The sequence below is a fragment of the Macaca fascicularis genome, chromosome 1 (genome assembly GCF_037993035.2).
Source record: "Macaca fascicularis isolate 582-1 chromosome 1, T2T-MFA8v1.1".
Lineage (NCBI taxonomy): Eukaryota > Metazoa > Chordata > Mammalia > Primates > Cercopithecidae > Macaca > Macaca fascicularis.
Genome location: NC_088375.1, coordinates 228,528,306 through 228,549,953, shown reverse-complemented (window position 1 = coordinate 228,549,953; position 21,648 = coordinate 228,528,306). Strand labels below are relative to the sequence as shown.

The 21,648-nt window shown below is 55.7% G+C and overlaps 1 protein-coding gene across 3 annotated transcripts in view; it reads right to left on the bottom strand.

The window, feature by feature from the left end:
• Window positions 1-21,648, bottom strand: part of ACOT7 (acyl-CoA thioesterase 7) — a 135,492-nt gene that overhangs the window by 69,065 nt on the left and 44,779 nt on the right. For all 3 annotated transcript variants that reach the window (XM_005544931.4, XM_065530507.1, XM_065530512.1), the window contains exons 2-4: window positions 18,756-18,873; window positions 7,613-7,769; window positions 1,969-2,060 (exon numbers count right to left, since the gene is read on the bottom strand). In XM_005544931.4, coding sequence (XP_005544988.1) covers window positions 1,969-2,060; window positions 7,613-7,769; window positions 18,756-18,873 — 367 coding nt within the window. The remainder of the gene's footprint in view (window positions 1-1,968; window positions 2,061-7,612; window positions 7,770-18,755; window positions 18,874-21,648) is intronic.

The following is a 21,648-nucleotide window of genomic DNA, read 5'->3' as shown; positions in this document are numbered from 1 at the left end:
CAGAGCTTGCAGTGAGCCGAAATTGCACCACTACACTCCAGCCTGGGCGACAGATCGAGACTCTGTCTCAAAAAAAAAAAAAAAAACCAAAGTTACAGCCACCAGCCTTCCCTTCCCTTCCCATTAAATGTGGACAGGGTTCCCCTGTCACCAAGATTTAAAAACAACAACAACAACAAAAAACCTAGGCCAAACAGCAGCTGGACCTGGCAGCCAGCCACACCCACCTGGGGTGACACCCCACCCAGACCTTCACTGCCCTCTGAGGAGACCCCGGCAGGGTGCCTGGTCAGACACTGAGCTGAGGAGAGAAGAGAGGGCAGGAAGCACGTCTCAGGGAGTACCTCCCCAGTCTCACATGGGCAGCGGAAGCAGGGACTGGGGTCCCATCAGCCCTGGTGACCCGGGGGCCACAGGAAGACAAAGAGCCAGGCCTCCTACAGGCGGGAAGTGGCCTGCTCCCAGCAAACGCTGGGGAGGGGATCAGGGCTTCTAAAGTGGCCTGTGCCTGGCAAACGCTGGGGAGGGGACCAGGGCTTCCAAAGTGGCCTGTGCCTGGCAAACACTGGGGAGGGGACCAGGGCTTCCGGCAGCAGCAGGAACACCCAGCATCTCTGTTGGGTCTGGAAGCAAAAAGAGCAGGCACCAATTCCTGACAATCTGGTTCTCAGTTTTATTATTTCTAAAAATGTATTCTATATATATCTCAGCCAGAGGAAAAGCTCCCCGCCGGGGCCCACACTGCAGAGACTCAGAATCCTGGTTCCTTCCCTCTAAGAAGAGCTCCTCCTGGGGGCTGGGCCTGTGGACCGCAGGGTCAGGCTGCAGGAGGAGCTGGTCACACCTGTCCTTGGACTCGCCAATGAACTTGGGGCACAGGAGAAGGAGGCGAGGGAGTACTTTTAGGGAATGAATTAAATTTCTTTATTCCCAACGTCTCCCCTCCAAGAGTCTGTTCGCGCAGCTTCCACAGGCTTCGCCCATAGGCCCACCCATGGCGGGACTCCTCTGACAACACAATGAACCGGTATTATGGAAGGTGCTTCCACCGGGTGCGGTGGCTCACGCCTGTAATCCCAGCACTTTGGGAGGCCAAGGTGGGTGGATCATGAGGTCAGGAGATCAAGACCATCCTGGCTAACACGGTGAAACCCCGTCTCTACTAAAAAAAAAATTAAAAAATTAGCCGGGCGAGGTGGCGGGCGCCTGTAGTCCAGCTACTCAGGAGACTGAGGCAGGAGAATGGCGTGAACCCGGGAGGCGGAGCGTGCAGTGAGCTGAGATCCGGCCACTGCACTCCAACCTGGGCGACAGAGTGAGACTCCGTCTCAAAAAAAAAAAAAAGAAAAAAGAAAAGTGCTTCCATCACAGCGAAGCCAGAAATGAGAGAAACCCAGAGAAGGAGGCAGACGCCAGCAGGGGACAAGGAGGGAGAAAGACCAAAGCTCACACGAGGAGAGCTGTCTCCACGGCCACTGCGTCACAAGCAGAGATCAGAACCAGCTTGCAGGGCCCACGGGGCAGCAGCCGGCCCGGCCCAGGCAGCCTGGTGGTCCTGGCTCCCGAAAGAAGGACACATCACTATCACGATCCTGTCACTGCCTTTTCTCTGGTTAGGGAGTGTGACAAAAAGGTCCCTAGGTTGGAGGGACGTTTACGTCCACAGGTTCTGGGCCAGCTTGCGCTCACATTCCCAGCATGAATTAAACATACACCAGAAGATCCCACACAGACATGTCTCCTCCCCACCCGTGTTTCCTCGAAGGCAGGACAGAAACTCCTGTGGAGCCAGGGATGCCCTGCCCAGCCCAGAGGGGACACTGCCTGCTGGCGGACCTGGCACCCTGTGCCCCAGCTTTGACCTGTCGCTCCCTTGGGACGCTTAGCTGAACCAGCCTCCCACCATCAGGCGAGGTGACCTGATCTCTGCCATCTGCCCCCAAGAGAGAAGTAGAAGGGGCACCTTACCACAACAGGAGGCACCTCGAGGACCTTGTCCACGTTCTTCAGCGACAAGGGCACATACCACAGGGTGGCCTTATTGGTCAGCTTTTTGGCACCTTAAGAGAAGAAAATCACATAAGTGATGCCCAGGAGACGGGGCAGGGGTGTGAGCGCCAGGCACGTGGCAGATGCTGCTCCGGCCCCCGGTCCCAGCACCCGAAACACCCCGCACTGTATACTACTTCTCTGGCCCCCAACCCCCAAGGCCCCAAGGTCTTTTCAGCATCCTGGCCGGGGAGTGCTGCCATCATGTGAGTGTGGACAAACAGAACAAGAGACCCCAGAGCCCACGGAGAGAGGCTGCGTGGGGCCCACCCCCATCACAATGTATGCCCCCTAAAACTGGCTTGAACTCAGGACCCCAGCCCCTCCCAATGCAACCACTCTGGGGCAGTTTTCCCTTTTCAGGGGTGGCTGAAATGACTTCAGACCACAGTTAAGCCTGGATGGTCCGGAGTTGGTCAGCCACAATACCCAACAGGGATCACCCTGGAGGGCACCAACTGCAGGCAACCTCCTCTTCCTGGTGTTTTGACAGAAAGGGAGCTTGATTACAAAAACACATCAGAGGCTCCCAATGAGCCTCCCAGACAGAGGGGAAGGACTGATGGGCTGCAAGCAGATGCCCTTCGCTCTGCCCAGGGAGACAAGGCTGAACCCACTTCACCCGCTGGCTCAAGTCTCCACCAGCTGATCGCTGCTGACATCAAACGTCAAAATCAAAAGTGCCTTGCTGGGGAACCTGATGTCCTGACGCTCAGACAAGCAACATCTTCTGCAGATCCCATCCACCTGTCTCAGCACTGCCAAGAACTCCCACCAAACGGGGAAGCCCAGAAAGACACTTGGCCCACACAGACGTACAGGCTGCGGAAGCTCAGGAGGATGTGGAGGCTGTGCCCAGGCAGAGCAGCCCAGGGGAGGGGCAGGGGCGACAGCCAGGGCCCCCACAGCCCAAAGCACACAGCAGCAGAGCCAGCTCATCAAAGCCCCATTTTTGCCACCCCAGGAACTTCCTTTCCTTCACACCAGACACTTGGGTGTGGTGCCAGCCCATCCAAAGCTCCACCAGAAGCTTCCGGGTGCCAAGAGATGGGCTATAGGCTGCTGACTCCTTGGGGCACTGAAGCCAGCCACAGAGCAAAGTGGGGCTGCAGGACAGGGAGGCCTGTCCGTGCTGAGAAACACAGGCTCGTGGCCTGTCGGAGCTAAAGCAGCCTAGAGATCCCTGGTGTACACCCCTCACTTGTACAGAAGGAGCCTGAGGCCCAGAGACATCAAGGGGTTTGCCCAGGGTCACACAGCAACTTGGGGCCATACTCCCATGTCCCAGTCATTTCAGAGAAGTATCTGCAAGGATGCCTTTAAAAAGTGGTTTTGTCAGGAGTGGTAGGTGGCTCACACCTGTAATCCCAGCACTCTGGGAGGCTGAGGCGGGTGGATCACTTGAACTCAGGAGTTCCAGACCAGCCTGGGCAACATGGCGAAACCCCGTCTCTACCAAAAACACAAAAGATTAGCTGGGCATGGTGGTGCGCACCTGTGGTCCCAAACACTGAGATAGGAGGAGCGCTTGAGCCCAGAAGGCGGAGATTACAGTGAGCCTAGATTGCACCACTGCCCTCCAGCCTGGGCGACAGAGCGAGGCCCCGTCTTAAAATAAAAAAATAAATAAAAGTGGCTTCTTCAATGTGGAAGATCCTCACTATAAGGCAGAAGAGGGAACTGCAGGAAATAACAGAGGAAAGGGAGACGGGAGCAGCCCCAGGGCCCTGCCTAAAACCCCCAGAGCAGCTCACTTCCCACCAGTTACCTGAACCTGCCTTCCCAAGGCAAAGTGTTTTTCCTCCCGGATAAACACAGCCCCAGGCTCCAAGTCAAGCCCCAGGGGGCCCATTAAGAAAAGGCCCATGCCTGCCCCTCCTCCCCCCACAGAACACACCGTGAGGGCAAGGGGCTCCCTGGGCTTGGGAACCACAGGCAAATAATACGGGAAAATATTTCCACCGCACTTTGACTGAGAGTGAATCTGACAACCTGCTTTTGGGAATAAAGATTTCCTGTTGAACTCGGCTAGAGCCAGCCTGACAAGCCGGTTTCCATGACAACTCGAGCGGCCCTCTGGACCTAAATGAACATCATGGAGCAAATGAGGCAAACATGCTAATTGTACTTTCTCCATCATTTGATGAAACCATCAAAAGACAACAGCAGTATTAAAAAATATCTCTCGGCCAGCTGCGGTGGCTCACGCCTGTAATCCCAGCACTTTGGCAGGCCGAGGCAGGCAGATCACGAGCTCAGAATCGACACGATCCTGGCTAACACGGTGAAGCCCCGTGTCTACTAAAAATACAAAAAAATTAGCCGGGCATGGTGACATGTGCCTGTAGTCCCAGCTACTCGGGAGGCTGAGACAGGAGAATCACTTGAACCTGGGAGGCAGAGGTTGTAGTGAGCCAAGATGGCGCCACTGCACCCCAGCCAGGGCGACAGAGCAAGACTCAGTCTCAAAAAAAGAAAAAAAAAAAAACTGTTAAAATCTTAAGAGCTCCCAGCTATTTTTCTGGAGCAATTCGTAGCAATCATATCCCAGTTAGCTTAATATTTTGACAGTTTCTGGGGATAAATAAGCCGCTTCAAAGGCAAGGTTTGCGGGTCGTCTGCCTGGGCCCGTGCTCGCTCAGTGGCCTCATGACGGGCAGCACAGCCCAGGAAGAGGGGACACACAGAACAGGGGACCCCTGCCTCCTGGGGTGGAGACAGCACACGGATGTCACGCACACAGCTTATGACTCAGCCTGTACCGGGTCAGGGCCCCGGCACGCGTCCTCTGCCCCCACCTGCAATGCCCCTGTCTTTCAGAGGTCACTACCCATTCAGCCAGTGCTCCCCACGTGCCCACCGTGTGCCAGGCGCTGCCCTTGGTGTTGGGGCCTTCATGAGTTCAATTTCCAGGGGACACATGGGCAGATACAGAGAAGGGCCTCAAGAGAACAATAGAGACGGCAGAGAGAGATGGCAGAGAAGCAGAAGCACAGACAAGCAGATGAGCGAGACAGAGGGGGAGATGAGACCCGCAGTCACAGAGTGAGAACAGCGGGCTCCGGGGCCTGACCAAGACGCGGAGAAAAGCCACAGCCTCGGGGCTCCAAGGCCTCCCTGCCCAGCCCCTGCTACAGGGAAAAGGCTGAAGCTGGGAGGAAGAACCTGGGGCACTGCCCAGCCCCACTGGGAAAAGCCGTCATGTGCTGGCAAGCGTCTCCTGCCTTCTCCAAGCCTCACATGCACGACAGGGCAATGCCAGCCCTGATGTCCCCAGGGAGGAAGGGTGGACATCTCTGTCCCTCCTGAGCCCATCCTTCGGAGGAGGAGAAGACCGAGGGCTGTGGTGGCCGGGACACAGCGGGGAGGCTGAGAAGCTCCCAGCACCTTGTGGGTGAGCTGAGGTGGGGGCTGCTCTCTCATGCTTGTGCCTGCCTTGGCTCTGCACAGGAGCCTCTCCTGCTCTCCCCACTCTCAGCTCCTAAAGAGCGAGGGATCCCCAGGAACATGTCAGATTGCGTCATCCTCATCAATACCCCATCAGCGAGAATGTCTCAGCACTGACGCCCAGTTCTTCCTGGTTGCCTCCGCTCATTCACTTATTCATTCATTCATTTGCTCATCCATTATCAGTTCCATGTCTATTATGGGCCAGCAGAAGTGGCCAAGAAAGGGAAGTTCATGATCTGGGGAGATCATCAAGTTCAATACCCCTGACCTTTGGCCTGTATTACTCTGTGCTGTGGGGAGAGCGGGTCCCAACCGTGCTGAAAGCCCGAGAATGCCTTTCGGTCTCCCTGCCTCTCTCCTCATCTCAAACTGCTTGGCCAGGTTCGGAGGCTCCTGCCTGTAAGCCCAGCACTTTGGGAGGCCGAGGTGGGTGGATCAACTGAGATCAGGAGTTTCAGACCACCCTGGCCATCGTGGTGAAACCCTGTCTCTACTAAAAATACAAAAATCAGCCAGGTGTGGTGGCTCACGCCGTAGTCCCAGCTACTCAGGAGGCTGAAGCAGGAGAATAGCTTGAACCTAGGAGGCAGGAGAATAGCTTGAACCTGGGAGGCAGAGGTTGCAGTGAGCCGAGATCATGCCACTGCACTCCAGACTGGGCAACAGAGCAAGACCCTGTCTCAAAAACAACAACAACAAACCGCTCGTCAGGGATTCCTCTGAGGCTGTGGCCTCTGATGGACCACAAAGGGGGCTTCCATGGCAGAAAATCTGCAACGCAGATCCATTCCCAGCATTTTTGAAGCCACCAACTCCTGCAATGACAAAGGGCGCTGCTGACAGGGCTCTCACAAGCAGGAGGGTCCTGGGAAGCAGGAGAGCGCGGCGGGCCATCCCTGGTCTCCAGGAAGGGGCCAAGGCTCCATCTCCAGCACAGTCAGGAGAAGAGATGCGACCTCACAGGAAATGGCAGGGAACCCCCAAGGCCCCTCAAGTGGGGAACCCACCCAGCCCTGAGCCTCTCCCAAGTCATGGGCACTGCTCCTGATATGGGAGGTGCCCATACACCCCTTCCTGTGCCACAGCCTGAGACCAGCATCCAGGGTCCTTCTGATGTCAGAGGTGCCTGCCGAGGGGGCAACAGGCAATGGGAATGCAGACCACCTTCCACTCCAGGCCCTTGCTCAGCTCAATCTGCCCACCTGCCGGAGCTAGGCTGACACAGCCATTCTAATCACCAACGCTGCTGAGGTCCTCAGAATGTTCTAGATGCATAACTGTGTTTGCTACCGGTCTGTCACGGGGAAGAGGACTCAAGCTCCTTAAATGGCTGTGAACTGGCACTCCACAGGGCAGCCACCGCTGAGGAACAGGCATTGGGAAGAGGAGGAAACCAGCCCAGCCTCTCCTCCGCATGGGAGGACTGGTGACCCAGGAGGTGGCAGGGAGAGGGCCAGGGGCAGGGGAAGAGGCCCGCCTTCCCCTCACCTCCCGTCCCCAGCCTGGGTATAAAAAGAAGCATGAGCTGGGGAACACTGGAGCCGCCCTCTCCTGCAGCGCCCAGTGGGAAGGGGAAGGGGGTTTCCATGGTTACCATGGCCAAGGAGGAGAACATTCAGATGAAAGCAGAGGCAAAGGTTCACCCAGTGAGCTTCTATCTTGAACCTGGTTTCGGGGCCCCCAGGAGCGGGCAGTGTCCTCTCTGGAGCCAACACCTCCCTATGCTTGAGGAGGGCAAGCAGGGCAGGGAGCCCTGCAGAGGGGTGGATGGTGTGCCCCGGCCTCACAGCCCCGCCCAGTCCCTGCCATGGATGAGCTGGCCACAGGCGGCAGGACGGGCAGCGGTGATGTGCTCAGGCCAGACCCGGACAGCAGGGTTGAGTCCTGCTCTGGGTAACTGAACTCAGGCTCGTATCTTAACTCCTCTGTGCCTGTTTCCTGTCTGCAAAATCAGGGCAATGGACATAGCTGCTCCCAGGGCCGTGTGGGAGGTGAGGGAGGTCTCATTGATGAAAAGGGGCCAGGCCCTGGAGCGTCCTCTGCCCTCAGGAGGGAAGCAGCTGTATAGCCACGGCCCTTAGTGCTCCAGTCGCCACGTCGCTTCCAGAAGTACCTGTGAGGATGTTTTCGGACATCACGTTGACCTGCACCTCCACAGAGTGCTTGGAGGTGTAGGTGATCTCCGCGCTGACGTGCGCCACCTCACCGATGCACATGGGAGACAGGAAGTCAGTGCGCTCGACACGAGCCAGCGCGGCTACACAGCGCTCCTGTGGAGACAGAGGCAGTGGTCAGTCCAGGTCAGCCAGCCCAGCCCCGAGAGCCCCACCCTGGACATGCTCCCTGGAAACTGCCTTTGCTTTCATTCCCCACTGTGAAAGCAACCAATTTATTGCAATTTATTGGCACCGTGCATTCCTTTTCTTTTTTTTTTTTTTTTCAAGACGGAGTCTCGCTTTGTTGCCCAGGCTGCAGTGCAGTGGCATGATCCTGGCTCACTGCAAGCTCCGCCTCCCGGGTTCACGCCATTCTCCTGCCTCAGCCTCCCGAGTAGCTGGTATTATAAGCGCTCGCCACCACGCCCGGCTAAATTTTTTTTTTTTTTGAGACGGGGTCTCACTCTGTTACCCAGGCTGGAGTGCAGTGGCGCGATCTCCACTCACTGCAAGCTCCGCCTCCTGGGTTCACACCATTCTCCTGCCTCAGCCTCCCAAGTAGCTGGGATTACAGGCACCTGCCACTGCGCCCGGCTAATTTTTTGTATTTTTCATAGAGATGGGGTTTCACCGTGTTAGCCAGGATGGTCTCGATCTCCTGACCTCGTGATCCGCCCGCCTCAGCCTCCCAAAGTGCTGGGATTGCAGGCGTGAGCCACCGCGCCCGGCCTAGCACTGTGCATTCCTAAACACGAAAGCACAGGGATGTAGAGGAGCCCTGGAGAGCCCAGCCCAAAGCAGCTGCTGCAGGCGATTCCCCAAGTGGTGGGATCACCAGCTGCTTCTTCCTTTTTTCTGATTTTCTCACAATAGGCATGCATTATTTGCATAATATAAAGTGAAAAAATGCATACATACTCATTATGGAAAATTTGGGAAATATAGAAAAGTGGAAAAAAGGGGAATGTCACCCCTCCCATTCAAAGATAACCATGGTTACTATTTTGGGATCTTTCTTTCCAGGCTTTTTCCCAAGAATTGGGGTGGGTTTTGTTGTCTCGCTTGCTCGTCTGCCTGGCTCGTTTCGCAGTTTTAGTCTGATATAGCTGTGCAAAAACTAAATATACACCCTTACCTTCTGATTATTTTTCATTCAGCATAGGAAAAATAATCTGCCCATGTTGTGACACATTCTTTGCAATCACTATTCTTCTTTTTTTTTTTTTTTTTTTTTTTTTTGAGACGGAGTCTTGCTCTGTGCCCCAGGCTGGAGTGCAGTGGCGCGATCTCGGCTCACTGCAAGCTCCGCCCCGCCGGTTTCACACCATTCTCCTGCCTCAGCCTCCCAAGTAGCTGGGACTACAGGCACCCGCCACCTCGCCTGGCTAATTTTCTTGTATTTTTAGTAGAGACGGGGTTTCACCGTGTTAGCCAGGATGGTCTCGATCTCCTGACCTCGTGACCCGCCCGTCTCGGCCTCCCAAAGTGCTGGGATTACAGGCTTGAGCCACCGCGCCCGGCCTGCAATCACTATTCTTCTTTAGGCGCGGTGGCTCATGACTATAATTCCAGAACTTTGGGAGGCCGAGGTGGGCAGATCACGTGAGGCCAGGAGTTCAAGATCAGCCTGGCCAACATGGTGAAACTCCGTCTCTACTAAAAATACAAAAGTTACCCAGGCGTGGCAGTACACATCTGTAATCCTGGCTACTCAGGAGGCTGAGGTATGAGAATCGGTTGAACTCGGGACGGGGAGATTGCAGTGAGCTGAGATCGCGCCACTGCACTCCAGCCTGGGCGACAGAGCAAGACTCTATCTCACAAACAACAACAACAACGACAAAAACCACTAAATACATTCTCACCTTCCAATTCTTTTTCATTCAATATGGGAAAAATAATCTGCCCGTGTTGTGACTTGGCTCTTTGCAATCATTTTTCTTTTTCTGTTTCTTTTTTTTTTGAGATAGAGTCTCGCTGTGTCGCCCAGGCTGGAATGCAGTGGTACAATCTCAGTTCACTGCAACCTCCACCTCCAGGATTCAGGCAATTCTGTTGCCTCAGCCTCCTGAGTAGCTGGGATTAAGATGTGCACCACCATGCCTGGCTAATATTTGTATTTTTAGTAAAGATGGGGTTTTACCATGTCGGCCTCAAACTCCTGACCTCAGGTGATCCGCCTGGCTCAGCCTCCCAAAGTGCTGGGATTACAGGCATGAGCCACCGTTCCTAGCCCAACTACTCTTTTATTTTTATTTTTATTTTGAGACAGAGTTTTACTCTTGTTGCCCAGGCTGGAGTGCAATGGTGCGATCTCAGCTCACCACAACCTCTGCCTCCCAGGTTCAAGCAGTTCTCCTGCCTCAGCCTCCCTAGTGGCTGGGATTACAGGCATGTGCCACCATGCCCGGCTAATTTTGTATTTTTAGTAGAGACAGGGTTTCTCCATGTTGGTCAGGCTGGTCTCGAACTCCTGACCTCAGGTGATCCGCCCGCCTCGGCCTCCCAAAGTGCTGGGATTACAGGTGTGAGCCCCCGCGCCTGGCCCAACTATTCTTTTTAAAAATTTAAATGTTTTTTTGCCGGGCGCAGTGGCTCACACCTGTAATCCCAGCACTTTGGGAGGCCGAGACAGGCGGATCACAAGGTCAGGAGATCAAGACCATCCTGGCTAACATGGTGAAACCCCATCTCCATTAAAAATACAAAAATTAGCCGGGTGCGGTGGCTGGCGCCTGTAGTCCCAGCTATACGGGAGGCTGAGGCAGGAGAATGGTGTGAACCCAGGAGGCGGAGCTTGCAGTGAGTGGAGATCGCGCCACTGCACACCAGCCTGGGCGACAGAGCGAGACTCCGTCTCAAAAAAAAAAAAAAAAAAAAAATTTAAATGTTTCTTATCCTTCAAATAGGCGACCCATTCTCATGATTCAAAACGTAAAAGGAACAAAAGAGCCTACGGGGCTGGGTCTGCCTCTGGCCACCTCGTCCCTTGTCACACAGGACCCCTTGGCAGCTGCGTCCCATGTGTCAGATCGGACTCCAGGTTTACAACCACAGGGCGGGGCTTCCAGATGGTGGATGTGGACAGGTGGCACTGCGCCTGCTTTTCTCTCTTCATCTACCCTAGGGATCATCCTCTGTAGGTTTGGGTCTTAGTTCACTGGGCTGCCATGACAAAATGCCATAGCCTGGGCAGCTCAGGCACAACAGAAATTTATTTCTCACAGTCCTGGAGGCTGGAAGTCTCCAGGGACTTGGGTCATTCCAAGATCAGGGATGGGCAGATTCCGTGTCTGGTAAGGGCCAGCTTCCTGGTTCATAGTGCTTCTTGTGTGACCTCACGTGGTGGTTGGGGCAAATGAGCTCCCTCGGGCCCCTTTCATGAGGACATTGATCCCGTTCATGAAGCTCCACCCCCATGCCCTCATCACCTCCCAAAGGCCCCACCCCCTAATACCATCACCCTGGGGGTGAGGATTTCAACACACGGGAGACACAAACACTCCGTCTAAGTGGCCATATGTGAAAGGTTTCCTTATCCTTTCCAGTGACTTCCTTCTCAAGGCACTCCAGTGCAAAATTATTATTATTTTTAGAGACAGGACCTTGCTGTGTTGCCCAGGCAGGAATGCAATGGCTATTCACAGGCACTATCATGCTCACTGCAGCCTCAAACTCCTCCTGGGCTCAAGTGATCCTCCAGCCTCAGCCTCCTAAGTAGCTGCGACTACAGGCACATGCAACCATACCTAACTTTTTTTTAGAAAATTACTTTCAATGGCTAGCCAGGTGGAATTGAACATTCTTCTTCTTTTATTAGAGATCTGGGGCATCTCCAAATGATTCTCATTATAAACAATGCTGTGATGGGCACCCTTTCACTTAAACATTTTCTGCATTTGGGATTATTTTCTGGGCCCGAGGACAAATACTTTTATATATAGTCCTAAGTGTTTCTCGGTACAGCAGTGACTGGCCTGGCCTTTGGCACCTCACAGCGTCCTGATCAACACTCAGAATTGACTTATTTTTCATCTTTGCTGAATAAATGACACAAAAGGGGCCGGGCGCGGTGGCTCAAGCCTGTAATCCCAGCACTTTGGGAGGCCGAGACGGGCGGATCACAAGGTCAGGAGATCGAGACCATCCTGGCTAACACGGTGAAACCCCGTCTCTACTAAAAAATACAAAAAAACCTAGCCAGGCGAGGTGGCAGGCGTCTGTAGTCCCAGCTACTAGGGAGGCTGAGGCAGGAGAATGGCGTGAACCCGGGAGGCGGAGCTTGCAGTGAGCTGAGATCCGGCCACTGCACTCCAGTCTGGGCGACAAAGCGAGACTCTGTCTCAACAAAAAAAAAAAAAAAAAAAAAAAAAAAATGACACAAAAGATGACCTTGTGTTTGAGCCACGGGGAATGTGAGTCTCCATTTCCCAGAGGACTGCCATGACTTTCTACTGCAACGATCACTTCCTTAGGATGTTGACAGCATGACACTGAGGCACCCTCAGGCTTCCCAGGGCGGGCAGGGAGCAGGTGAGGGAGGGGCCTAGGCCAGCTCCAGCATCACTGGCCCAGGTGATCTTTACAGCACCCAGACAAGGGGTGACACATTAGGCAAGCATCCCAGGGCACACAGAGAGTATGTGGCAGTCACTTCAAGCCCTGGTGTGTGCGTCTGTGCTCTCCCACCTACCGCCTGCCACCCCTAAAGCACCGACGTGCAGCTCACCCACCTACACGAGGACTCACCGAGGTGGGGCAAACATGCAAGCTTCGCGACCCACCCCAAACCCAGCACCTGCTTCTTTGGAGGTACGGCTGGGAGCCTCTGTCTGAGCCCTCTCCCAGGTGCAGGGACTCTGTGACTGCATCTGGGGCTGGGCAGGAAAAGTTCTAGAGCTGGTGAGGGTGGCCTGATGCTTCCCCATTCTGGTTTACATGGCCTTGTCCCCCAGCAAACCCTGCCCTACTCACAACAGGTCATAGTAAAGCGATGCCTGGAACTGTGTCTTTCTCCCGCCAAGTCAATGTACGTGGCTATGGCACCACCCATTGGCCAAAGGCTGTTAGGGCAGGGCTGCACAGAGCCAGGCAAGAATTAGGCACAGCCCCTGGGCAGGGCAGTGCCCATCTTGGAACGAGCCAAGCACTGTCTGCAAGACATAAAAGTGGAATGAAGCCAAGTGTGTGTTGTTTGAGGCTGATTAAGTACATTATGGTATGCCATGCAGACACAGATCAAACAGACCTACAGGCACATGCTTTTCCGGGGCAGTGGCCTTCCACCTCCCTGCTTTGCAGCTGGTTTCTGGCAGCATCTGTGGGGCTTCTCAGTGCTGGGTGCACAGAGGGGAGTAGGTCAGAGGAGTCTGGGTTCTGGCTGAGCGGACGGACGAGAAGGAAATGAGACCATGCCACATGGCATCAGGTGCTCTCAAGACAGCCCAGAGACGTCAAGGCGGGGCATGACTTCAGATGAGAGGCATTTGAGCTGAGGCCTAGAAGACCAGGTGTTAGGCAGGAGGTAGGGGAAGCATTGGTACCACAGGGAGAGGAAAGAGCAGCAGAGAGGAAAGAGCAGCAGAGCAGAGCGGGGAGGTGGTGGGGAGCCACCAGAACACAGGGATGCAGTGGGAGACATGAACAAAGGTCCAAAGAGGCAGGCTGCCAGGCCTTGCAGGCCAGGATGAGGGGTGGGTCCAACGGCCTCTCAGAGGAGGCACAAAAGCAGGTTCACTCAGAGAGTGACTTGAGGCAGGAGGAAGGCAGAGCGCACCTCTTTGTGCTGTCCCTTGGGACACCCCTCATGCAGACCCATCCAGGAGCCTTCCCCACAGCGCCACGGGGACACCTGGTAATGGCTTCAAGCCTGTCCTTCATAGGGCAGAAGGCCACTGATGACCCTTAAGCTTGGTTCTCTCCCAGCTTAACATACTAAAGAAAAAAGTAGGGCCAGGCGCGGTGGCTCACGCCTGGAATCCCAGCACTTTGGGAGGCCAAGACGGGTAGATTGCAAGATCAGGAGTTCGAGGCCAGCATGGCCAACATAGTGAAACCCCGTCTCTACTAAAAATACAAAAATTAGCCTGATGTGGTGGCACATGCCTATGGTCACAGCTACTCAGGAGGCTGAGGCAGGAGAATCGCTTGAACCCAGGAGGCAGAGGTTGCAGTGAGCTGAGGCCACACCACTGCACTCCAGCCTGGGCAACAGAGCAAGACTCCATCTCAAAAAAAAAGAAGAAGAAAAGTAACATCTCCCAGGCATCCACACAGGAGTCTTGCCATGGTCTCATTTCACTCTCAGGAGACCCTGTGGGAGGATTTTGTTTCACTATGTGGCAGCCTGGGAGGCTGGAGAGGTGGCTCTGTGTGTCTGATGGGTACAGATGGCAGGAGCCAGGACCCAGGACGGCTCTGATTTGCTGGTGGGCGGCTGCTTCCCAAGAGCTGGCGGGGCTCTGGGCCAGGCCCAGGGAGTCCATGAAGGCTGGTGTGATCCAAAACTTCGATACATAGACTAACAAGTATTTGCGCTCCATAGGAAGAGCTCCCAGCAGCCAGTGCGTCGGATGTGCCCCACACCTCCTGCTCCCAGGACTGCAGGAGCAGGAAAAGCCCCACCCTGCCCTGGGTCAGAGCCATGAGCTCCTGATCAGCACCTGCCCGGAAGCGCCCTCTGCCATGCTCTCAAAAGCAATCAGCATCACATGGCCCGTGAGGCACAGGTGCCCCAGCAAACCACAGGCACGGGGTTCCTCATGGCCACAGGGCTTCCAGCCAGGACAGCAGCTTCAGAGGCAGAGCCCAAAAGAACAGCTCTACTGCTTACTAGCTCTGTGACTTTGTGCAGCGACACCTCTCCATGTCTCAGTCTCTGTAAACACAGGCAATAAATGGTCCCAACAGGCTGCTACAGAGATTCGAGGGGATAATGAACGGGAAGAACTTGGTGCTTAGGAAACGCCCAGGAGACGCAGGGACAGCTGTCTCTCTGACATGCGGGGATAAGGCAACTGACAAACGTGAAGTGCACAGACCATGCCCAGGATCCAATGAGGGCCCAGAGAGGGCACGGTCTCATCACTGTGCCCAGCCTCGGCCATCTCCTGGCTGATGGCAGCTCTGAGGATGCAGCTGTCTGGAAAGCCACCTAACTGTTCTAGGCCTCAGTTTCCCCACTTGTAAAACAAGGTTAAGAACAGTGTCTGTCTCAGCAGGTGGCTGGGAAGACTACACAGGGAGAGGAAGGGTGAGCCCCAGCACAGCCACGGGCTCATCGTAAGCACTGGTGGAAGCTCTCCGTGACAGTGACGGTGCCAGGCCCAAGTTCCCAGCATTCATCAGATAATGCCTAAGCACGCTCTATGCCTCAGTCTGGGGAAACCAAGGGCAGAAGTCCTGCCTGCCTTCATGGGGCTACCACTGCGTACAAGGTCAGGAGTGGAGAGCAGCTGGAAGCAGGGAGGGAGCCAGGCCATCAGGCGCACGGCTGGACATCGTGTTTTGTTTTTGTAGGAACAGGGTCTCACTCTGTCACCCAGTCTGGAGAGCAGTGATGTGATCTCAACTCACTGAAGCCTCGACCTCCCTGGGCTCAGGTGATCCTCCTGCCTCAGCCTCCCGAGGAGCTGAGACTACAGGCACACGCCACCACACCCGACTAATTTTTGTAGTTTTTGTAGAGACAAAGTTTCATCATGTTGCCCAGGCTGGCCTCAAACTCCTGAGCTCAAGTGATCTGTCCATCTTGGCTTCTCAAAGTGCTGGGATTACAACGTTTTTATGTAGAGCGTGGAAGAAGTGAGGGGAGGGCCCTGTAGATATCTAGGGAAAGCCAGTGCAAAGGCCCAAGGCAGGAATGCACCCAGCAAGTCCAAGAAGCAGCAGAAAAGCCAATGTGGCCAGAGGAGAGTTGAGAAAGAGATGTAGGAGGCGAGGTCCCAGAGCCGCGCTAGGCAGCGACAGGGACTCGTGTGGACGCGCCTTTGACTCTGGGCAAAACAGGAGATCTGGAGGGCTCTGAGCAGGCAGTACTGTGCTCTGACTCCACACGTCCCTGGCTACTGGTGGAGAACAAGGCGGCAGGGACCAGCAGGGTGACCTGTCAGGAGGCTGCTGCAGTGATCAGGTGATCGGGTGATCAGGAGAGCAGCACCACTGGACCCAAAGTGAGGGTGGGCCTGGGGGGCTGTGCTCAGATCTGGACATCCTGGAAGGTAAAGCAGTGGGATCTGCCCCCAGAGCCTCATGAGTGTGGGAGGCAGAGAGGCCGACAGAGGCTCCAGACTCTAAGCCTGAGCACCTGGGGGTTGCAGAGACCATTTACCGAGGGGAGGGAGGCTGGAAGAAGCAAGCCCGGGGCACGGACAGGAGTGTCGTTTTTTTGCACATCAAGGCCAAGCAGGCCAAGAAGGCATCCAGATGGGGCTGGCCAAGAGGCCTCAGCCAGAGACAGAACCTTGGGACTTCCAGCCACAGACTGGAAGGCACCACTAGGGAAGTATGGATGGGGGGGTCCCCTGCCCCACCCAGGGCCCTAGCAAAGCCCTTCTAGGCACCGGGACTGCTCTCACCCCCACACCCTGGGGCTGCCTGGAACTCAGAGACCCCTTCCTAAGCCTAGAATTTCTGGGTCACCATCCTGGGGACCAGCAGCCCAGAGGCTTCTCCAAGCCAATGTGTCAAAACTGTCCCTCCAGCAGCCCCAGATCCGGAGAAGCAAGGAGGGGCAAGTGTTCAAAGCACAGGTTCAAGGCATAGTCACAGCCCAGACCTACCAACTGCCTCCCCAGGTGGCCTCAAGCAAGTGTTCAATCTCTCTGTACCTCAGTTTCCTCATCTATGCGATTGGGATAATAAAAATAACAACAGCAGCTGGGCGCAGAGGCTCATGCCTGTAATCCCAGTACTTTGTGAGGCCGATGTGGGCAGATCACTTGAAGTCAGGAGTTCGAGACCAGCCCGGCCAACATGGTGAAACCCTGTCTCTACTAAAAATACAGAAAAGTAGCTGGGTGTGGTGGTACACGCCTGTAATCCCAGCTACTCCGGAAGCTGAGGCAGGAGAGAGAACCCGGGAGGCAGACGTTAGAGTGAGCTGGGATCGCACCATTGCACTCCAGCCTGGGTGACAGAGTGAGACTCTGTCTCAGAAAATTAAAAAAAAAACAAGAACAGCTACCTCTCTGGGGTGTCGTGAGGATTCCACGAGCTAAACTTTAGCTCCTAAAGCATTTTGGAACTTTGCAGAATGCCAAGTGCTGACCAAATGGCAGCAAAATAATTCTGCGATTATGAGTGATAGCATCACCCTCTTCGCCTTCCAAGCCCCTCCTTTACCTTTCCTCCCCATCTTGGGGACTTTTCCTTCCCCGTGTCCATCCTCTCCTGCCAGGGACCCTCACTGTCTCTCTCTGGAAGGGTGCAACAGGAATTTGGGACTTGGCCCTCACCCCTGCCCCAGGCTCTCAGGCTCAGGCCCATCCTCCCCACAGCCACCAGAGGGTGCTCTCTGAACGTGACTGAGCTGCACTGGAGCCTCGGGTCCAAGGAATCAATCCAGCCTCAGCCCAGTGATCCATCCCTCGTAAACCAGGCGCTGACAGCAAACTCACTCCTTAACCTGTACCACACAACGTCCCCCACATCCACATCCAACCATCCACACTTACCGTGGCTTGGTTCATTCTACATATGCACACGCACGCACACGCACACACACACACACACACAGAGCTTCCACTCCTCCACTGGACACACACTGCCCACTGTTCCAGGCTGAATGCGTGTGCCATGCTCTGTATGACTGTGTCCCCCCAAAATTCCTGTGTTGAAATCCTAACCCCCAAGGGAATGGTAGTAGGAGGCAGGGCCTTCCGGAGGTGATGAAGGCATGGGGACAGAGCCCTCACAAATGGAATTAGTGTCCTTATAAAAGGGCCTAAGAGAGCCCCTCCTGCTAAGTGAGAACACACAGGAAGTGATGTGATGTCTACGAACCAGGAAACAAACGGGCCCTCAACAGACACAGAATCTGCCGGCACTCTGATCCTGGACTTCCAGCCTCCAGGGCTGTGAGAAATACGTTTCCGCTGTTCACAAGCCAGCAGGCTGTGGTCTTAGTTCCGACGGCCCAGGCTGACAGAGCCAGCAGCCACTTCCTGCATCTCACCAGCGTGGCTCAGAGCTCACAGCGCCTCCACTGGTCCCTGGTCTCTGATGTGGCTTCCACTTGGCCTCTTGATAGAGTGGCATCATGCCCGTGCCCATGGTGGGAACCTGCACCTCACACTCCCACTCTCCAAGCTGGGGCTGAGTCTTCCTCCTCTCTGCCTCCCTGGAGGCCACAGCAGGTGTGCTAACCGAGCCCCATAGTGCAAAGGCTGCAGCTGCGGCACCATGGCAGACGCCCTGTCCTCAGTACCCAAGGGCTGGCTTCTCCCCCACAGCTGACCTTCAGAGAAAATGTCCCCTCCCCAGAGCTGGGGATGGCTGAATGTCCTACAGCAGCCCTGAGGTTGACACTAGAGACCATGCCCCTTGTCCCCAGCTTTGGGGTCACAGAGCCCTCCCCAGCTGCACAATTTTGGGGCAGGTGGAGAGCTGCCCCCATCGTGGGCACAGTGGTACCAGGCCAGTGAGCTTCAAAGCCAGGAAGTGGCCAAGTCACAGAGAGCCACAGCACTTGCCATGGCCACCAGGGTTGCTCAGGGCAGAGGTGGGACCTCCCCTACATCTGCTGTGTGGCCCCTATGCCTCAGCTCTTGGCCATTGCAATGAAGTCCACCCCACGCAGGCAGGGCATGCTTCTGATCAGGCCCAGGTTGGCAGGGGACGCGGCATGGCGGGCAGTGGTGGAGGGAGGGCCTGTCAGCTTGCTTGACGCTTCATCTCTGGTGGGTTCCCACACCTCCTGGCTGAGGCCAAAACCAAGCATAGCTCTGAGGGTCCGGTACAGAACTGCTTGGGCCCAAAGTTCCCAAGGCCCAGTGCACAAGGGGAGGGAAGGCTGCAGGCCTGGCTCCCCGGGGAACTCCTGTCCTGAACCCATACTAGTGCGGCCTCCAGGGCCCAGAGGTATGGGGCCCACACCCTTACCCCGTTCTGGCTGTTGCAGTGCCGGGTGCTGATGATGGCGCCTGCCTCCTCGATCATCTTCAGGATGGTCCCCCCATGGACATTGCCGGCCACGTTGGCGTCATCTGGCCGCATGATCCTAGGGCAGAGGAGAAGCAGGATGAGGCCTCTGGAGAGGATGCCATTCATGCAACTGTCACAATCCAAGGAGGGGAGAAGGTCCCCAAAGGGCTCGATGGCTCCTGGAGGAAAGAGAACCTTCTCCATGTCTGGGCTCTTCCTAGGTGGTGTGTTCGTCAGGGTGCGGCGCCATCTGCCAGGCCACAGAAGGGGGCCTGAGATGCTGTTTCCACGACAGAGCAGGAGGGCAGAGGGGCACTTTCTCCCCCTGAAGCCACAGGTCCCCGGCCTGCCCTGGCAGGGAAGGGCTGATGGTAAAGACCTTTAAGCAGAGCCACAGGGCAGGAGGTGGCGACTCAGCCCTTGGGGTTCCCAGTGACCAACACAGACTGTGAAAAGCAAATTCCCAGGACCGCCACCACCCCCATCAGGAGTCCCAGAGGAACCAGGTAGCCATGGCTGTTCTGAGAACTAGATATGAGTCACAGCTTCAAGACCCCAGGCCCGGTCAGCAGGTGAGCGCCCGCCCGCTGCGCGCTGAGCTCCTCTGCGGGTCCCGGGAGGGCAGTGTGCAGTCAGGCCCTGGATTGAGGGCAGGGAGCTCTCCTAGGTCCAAAAGAACGAAAACGCCACCTCACTTCCCCAAAGAGGAACAACTTCATCCTTGTTGTGAGAACTGGCAGTGTGGGAGCTCCATGAAATCTCTGGAATCCCAACAAGCCAGCTTGGCAGTCCTACCAGGGCAAGTTGCCTGGCATCTTCCCAGACAGCACCTGACTGATGAAAGCCACCTTCACAGGCCAAGGCCTGGAGATGAGTGGCAGGCAATGGGCACAGGTCCAGGGTACAGCACCCACCTGCAGCTTGTGCAGCCTGCCCGGCCCTGCTGGCCAGTGTGGGGGCCCCAGGAGCAGTGTCTCCCCAGGTCTGCATCTCTTCCCCGCTCCTCTAGCGGCTCCAAGGCTGAGCAAGTCCCTCCCCTGAGAGCATTCCTGGCTCTGGCTCTTACTCGCTGAGTAACCTGGGCAAGCTGTCAGAACCTTCACTCCTCCATGTGCTCATCTGTACAATGGGCAGAACGACAGCACTGAGATAGCACTGCCTCACGTGACTGTGGGAGATCATGCAGATTGCGTGCTCACCCCACGACAGTGCTGGCACATGGTACACGGTAGATAGTCCACACGGTAGATAGTCCACACGGTAGATAGTCCACACGTTAACCAGGAGAAGTTTTCCCTCTGCGGTAAGTATTTAGCCAACCTAGTTGGAAGCTCCAAGAAATCCAACCTCTGGCCACAGGATGACACTTCTAGAGCAAATGACCACGGATGTCCTCCAGCGACCGACAGCTGCCCATCCCCAGCGTCACCCCTCCACCCTGGGTGAGAGTCTATTATGCAAACCAAGGCCATTTAGGCCAACTGGCTTCTGGCCCTGAGGTCAGGCAGGGCCCGAGGTTCCACAGGAGGTTCAGGACAGCGGCCTGTGGAGCAGGAAGCACGGCGTGACACACGGCGGCCAGGGGATCCCCAGAGCACCCAAGGAGCCTCATTTGGCTTCTCGAGTGTTCACGTTGAAATACCTCTGTTTTTAAAAATTGAACTTACTCTATGAAAGGTTTTTGGGTTTTTTCATCTGAGTTACCAGGTAGCCAATTATAAGTCACAAAATGATTCTATCAACCTCTTCCCTTTGTTTTCCACTTAGTAGGAAGGGCCTTCCCTGCACCAGCTGCAGGGGGGCAGAGGGTCCCTTTCCACACAGGCCTGTCCTGGAGGCACCAGCCAAGGCTGTGGGTGGGTGCGGAGAGCAGGGCCCAGCCCCTGGTTCTAGACACTGAGGAAACATCAGCCCAGCGTTTCCCAGGAGCACCAGAGCCGCCCGCCACAGCAGCCTGAATGACCGCTGCAGGCCTCACTTTGTCCATCTGTGAAGTGGCGCCACACACAGCAGGTTGGCTCCCAGGAATGACACAAGGCCAGGGAGAGGAGGCGCGGGCCAAGGGCTGCAGAGCAGCAGAGGAAGTGCTTTCATGCGGCAGGCACCGGAGACAGGACAGATAAGCGGGTAGCCTTTAAGACAGAAGGCCGGCCGGGCACGGTGGCTCAAGCCTGTAATCCCAGCACTTTGGGAGGCCGAGACGGGCGGATCACAAGGTCAGGAGATCGAGACCAGCCTGGCTAATACGGTGAAACCCCGTCTCTACTAAAAAAAATACAAAAAACTAGCCGGGTGAGGTGGCGGGCGCCTGTAGTCCCAGCTACTCAGGAGGCTGAGGCAGGAGAACGGCGTAGACCTGGGAGGCGGAGCTTGCAGTGAGCTGAGATGCGGCCACTGCACTCCAGCCTGGGAGACAGAGCAAGACTCTGTCTCAAAAAAAAAAAAAAAAAAGAAGGCCAGGGACAGTGCCTGAGGCCCGGGGAAGAGCCTAGAGACACCTGGCAACAAAGTGAGGACTCGGCACTTGGCGCTGTGCCATCAGGAGTACATGCCAGGAACTGCAGACTGCATACCAGCCGGCTGCCACAGGCCTGGCCACCTTTCTTTGGCACCTCGGGTCCTGCACCAAGGACCATCCTAACTCCCCAACTGACCACCCAGGAAGCCAGCCCCTGCCCTTAAGGTCAGATACAACTCTCCCCCATAGGACTTTACTCCTGCCTGGGGATTGTGCTGTCACCTCCAATGCATGAGGCCCAAAGCCCAACTCACTCACCCCTTCCCTCTTCCCAAATCAGACACCTTCCCTCCAAGCCGGGGTAGCCAGTGAGTCAGTGAGTCCCCGCCTCAG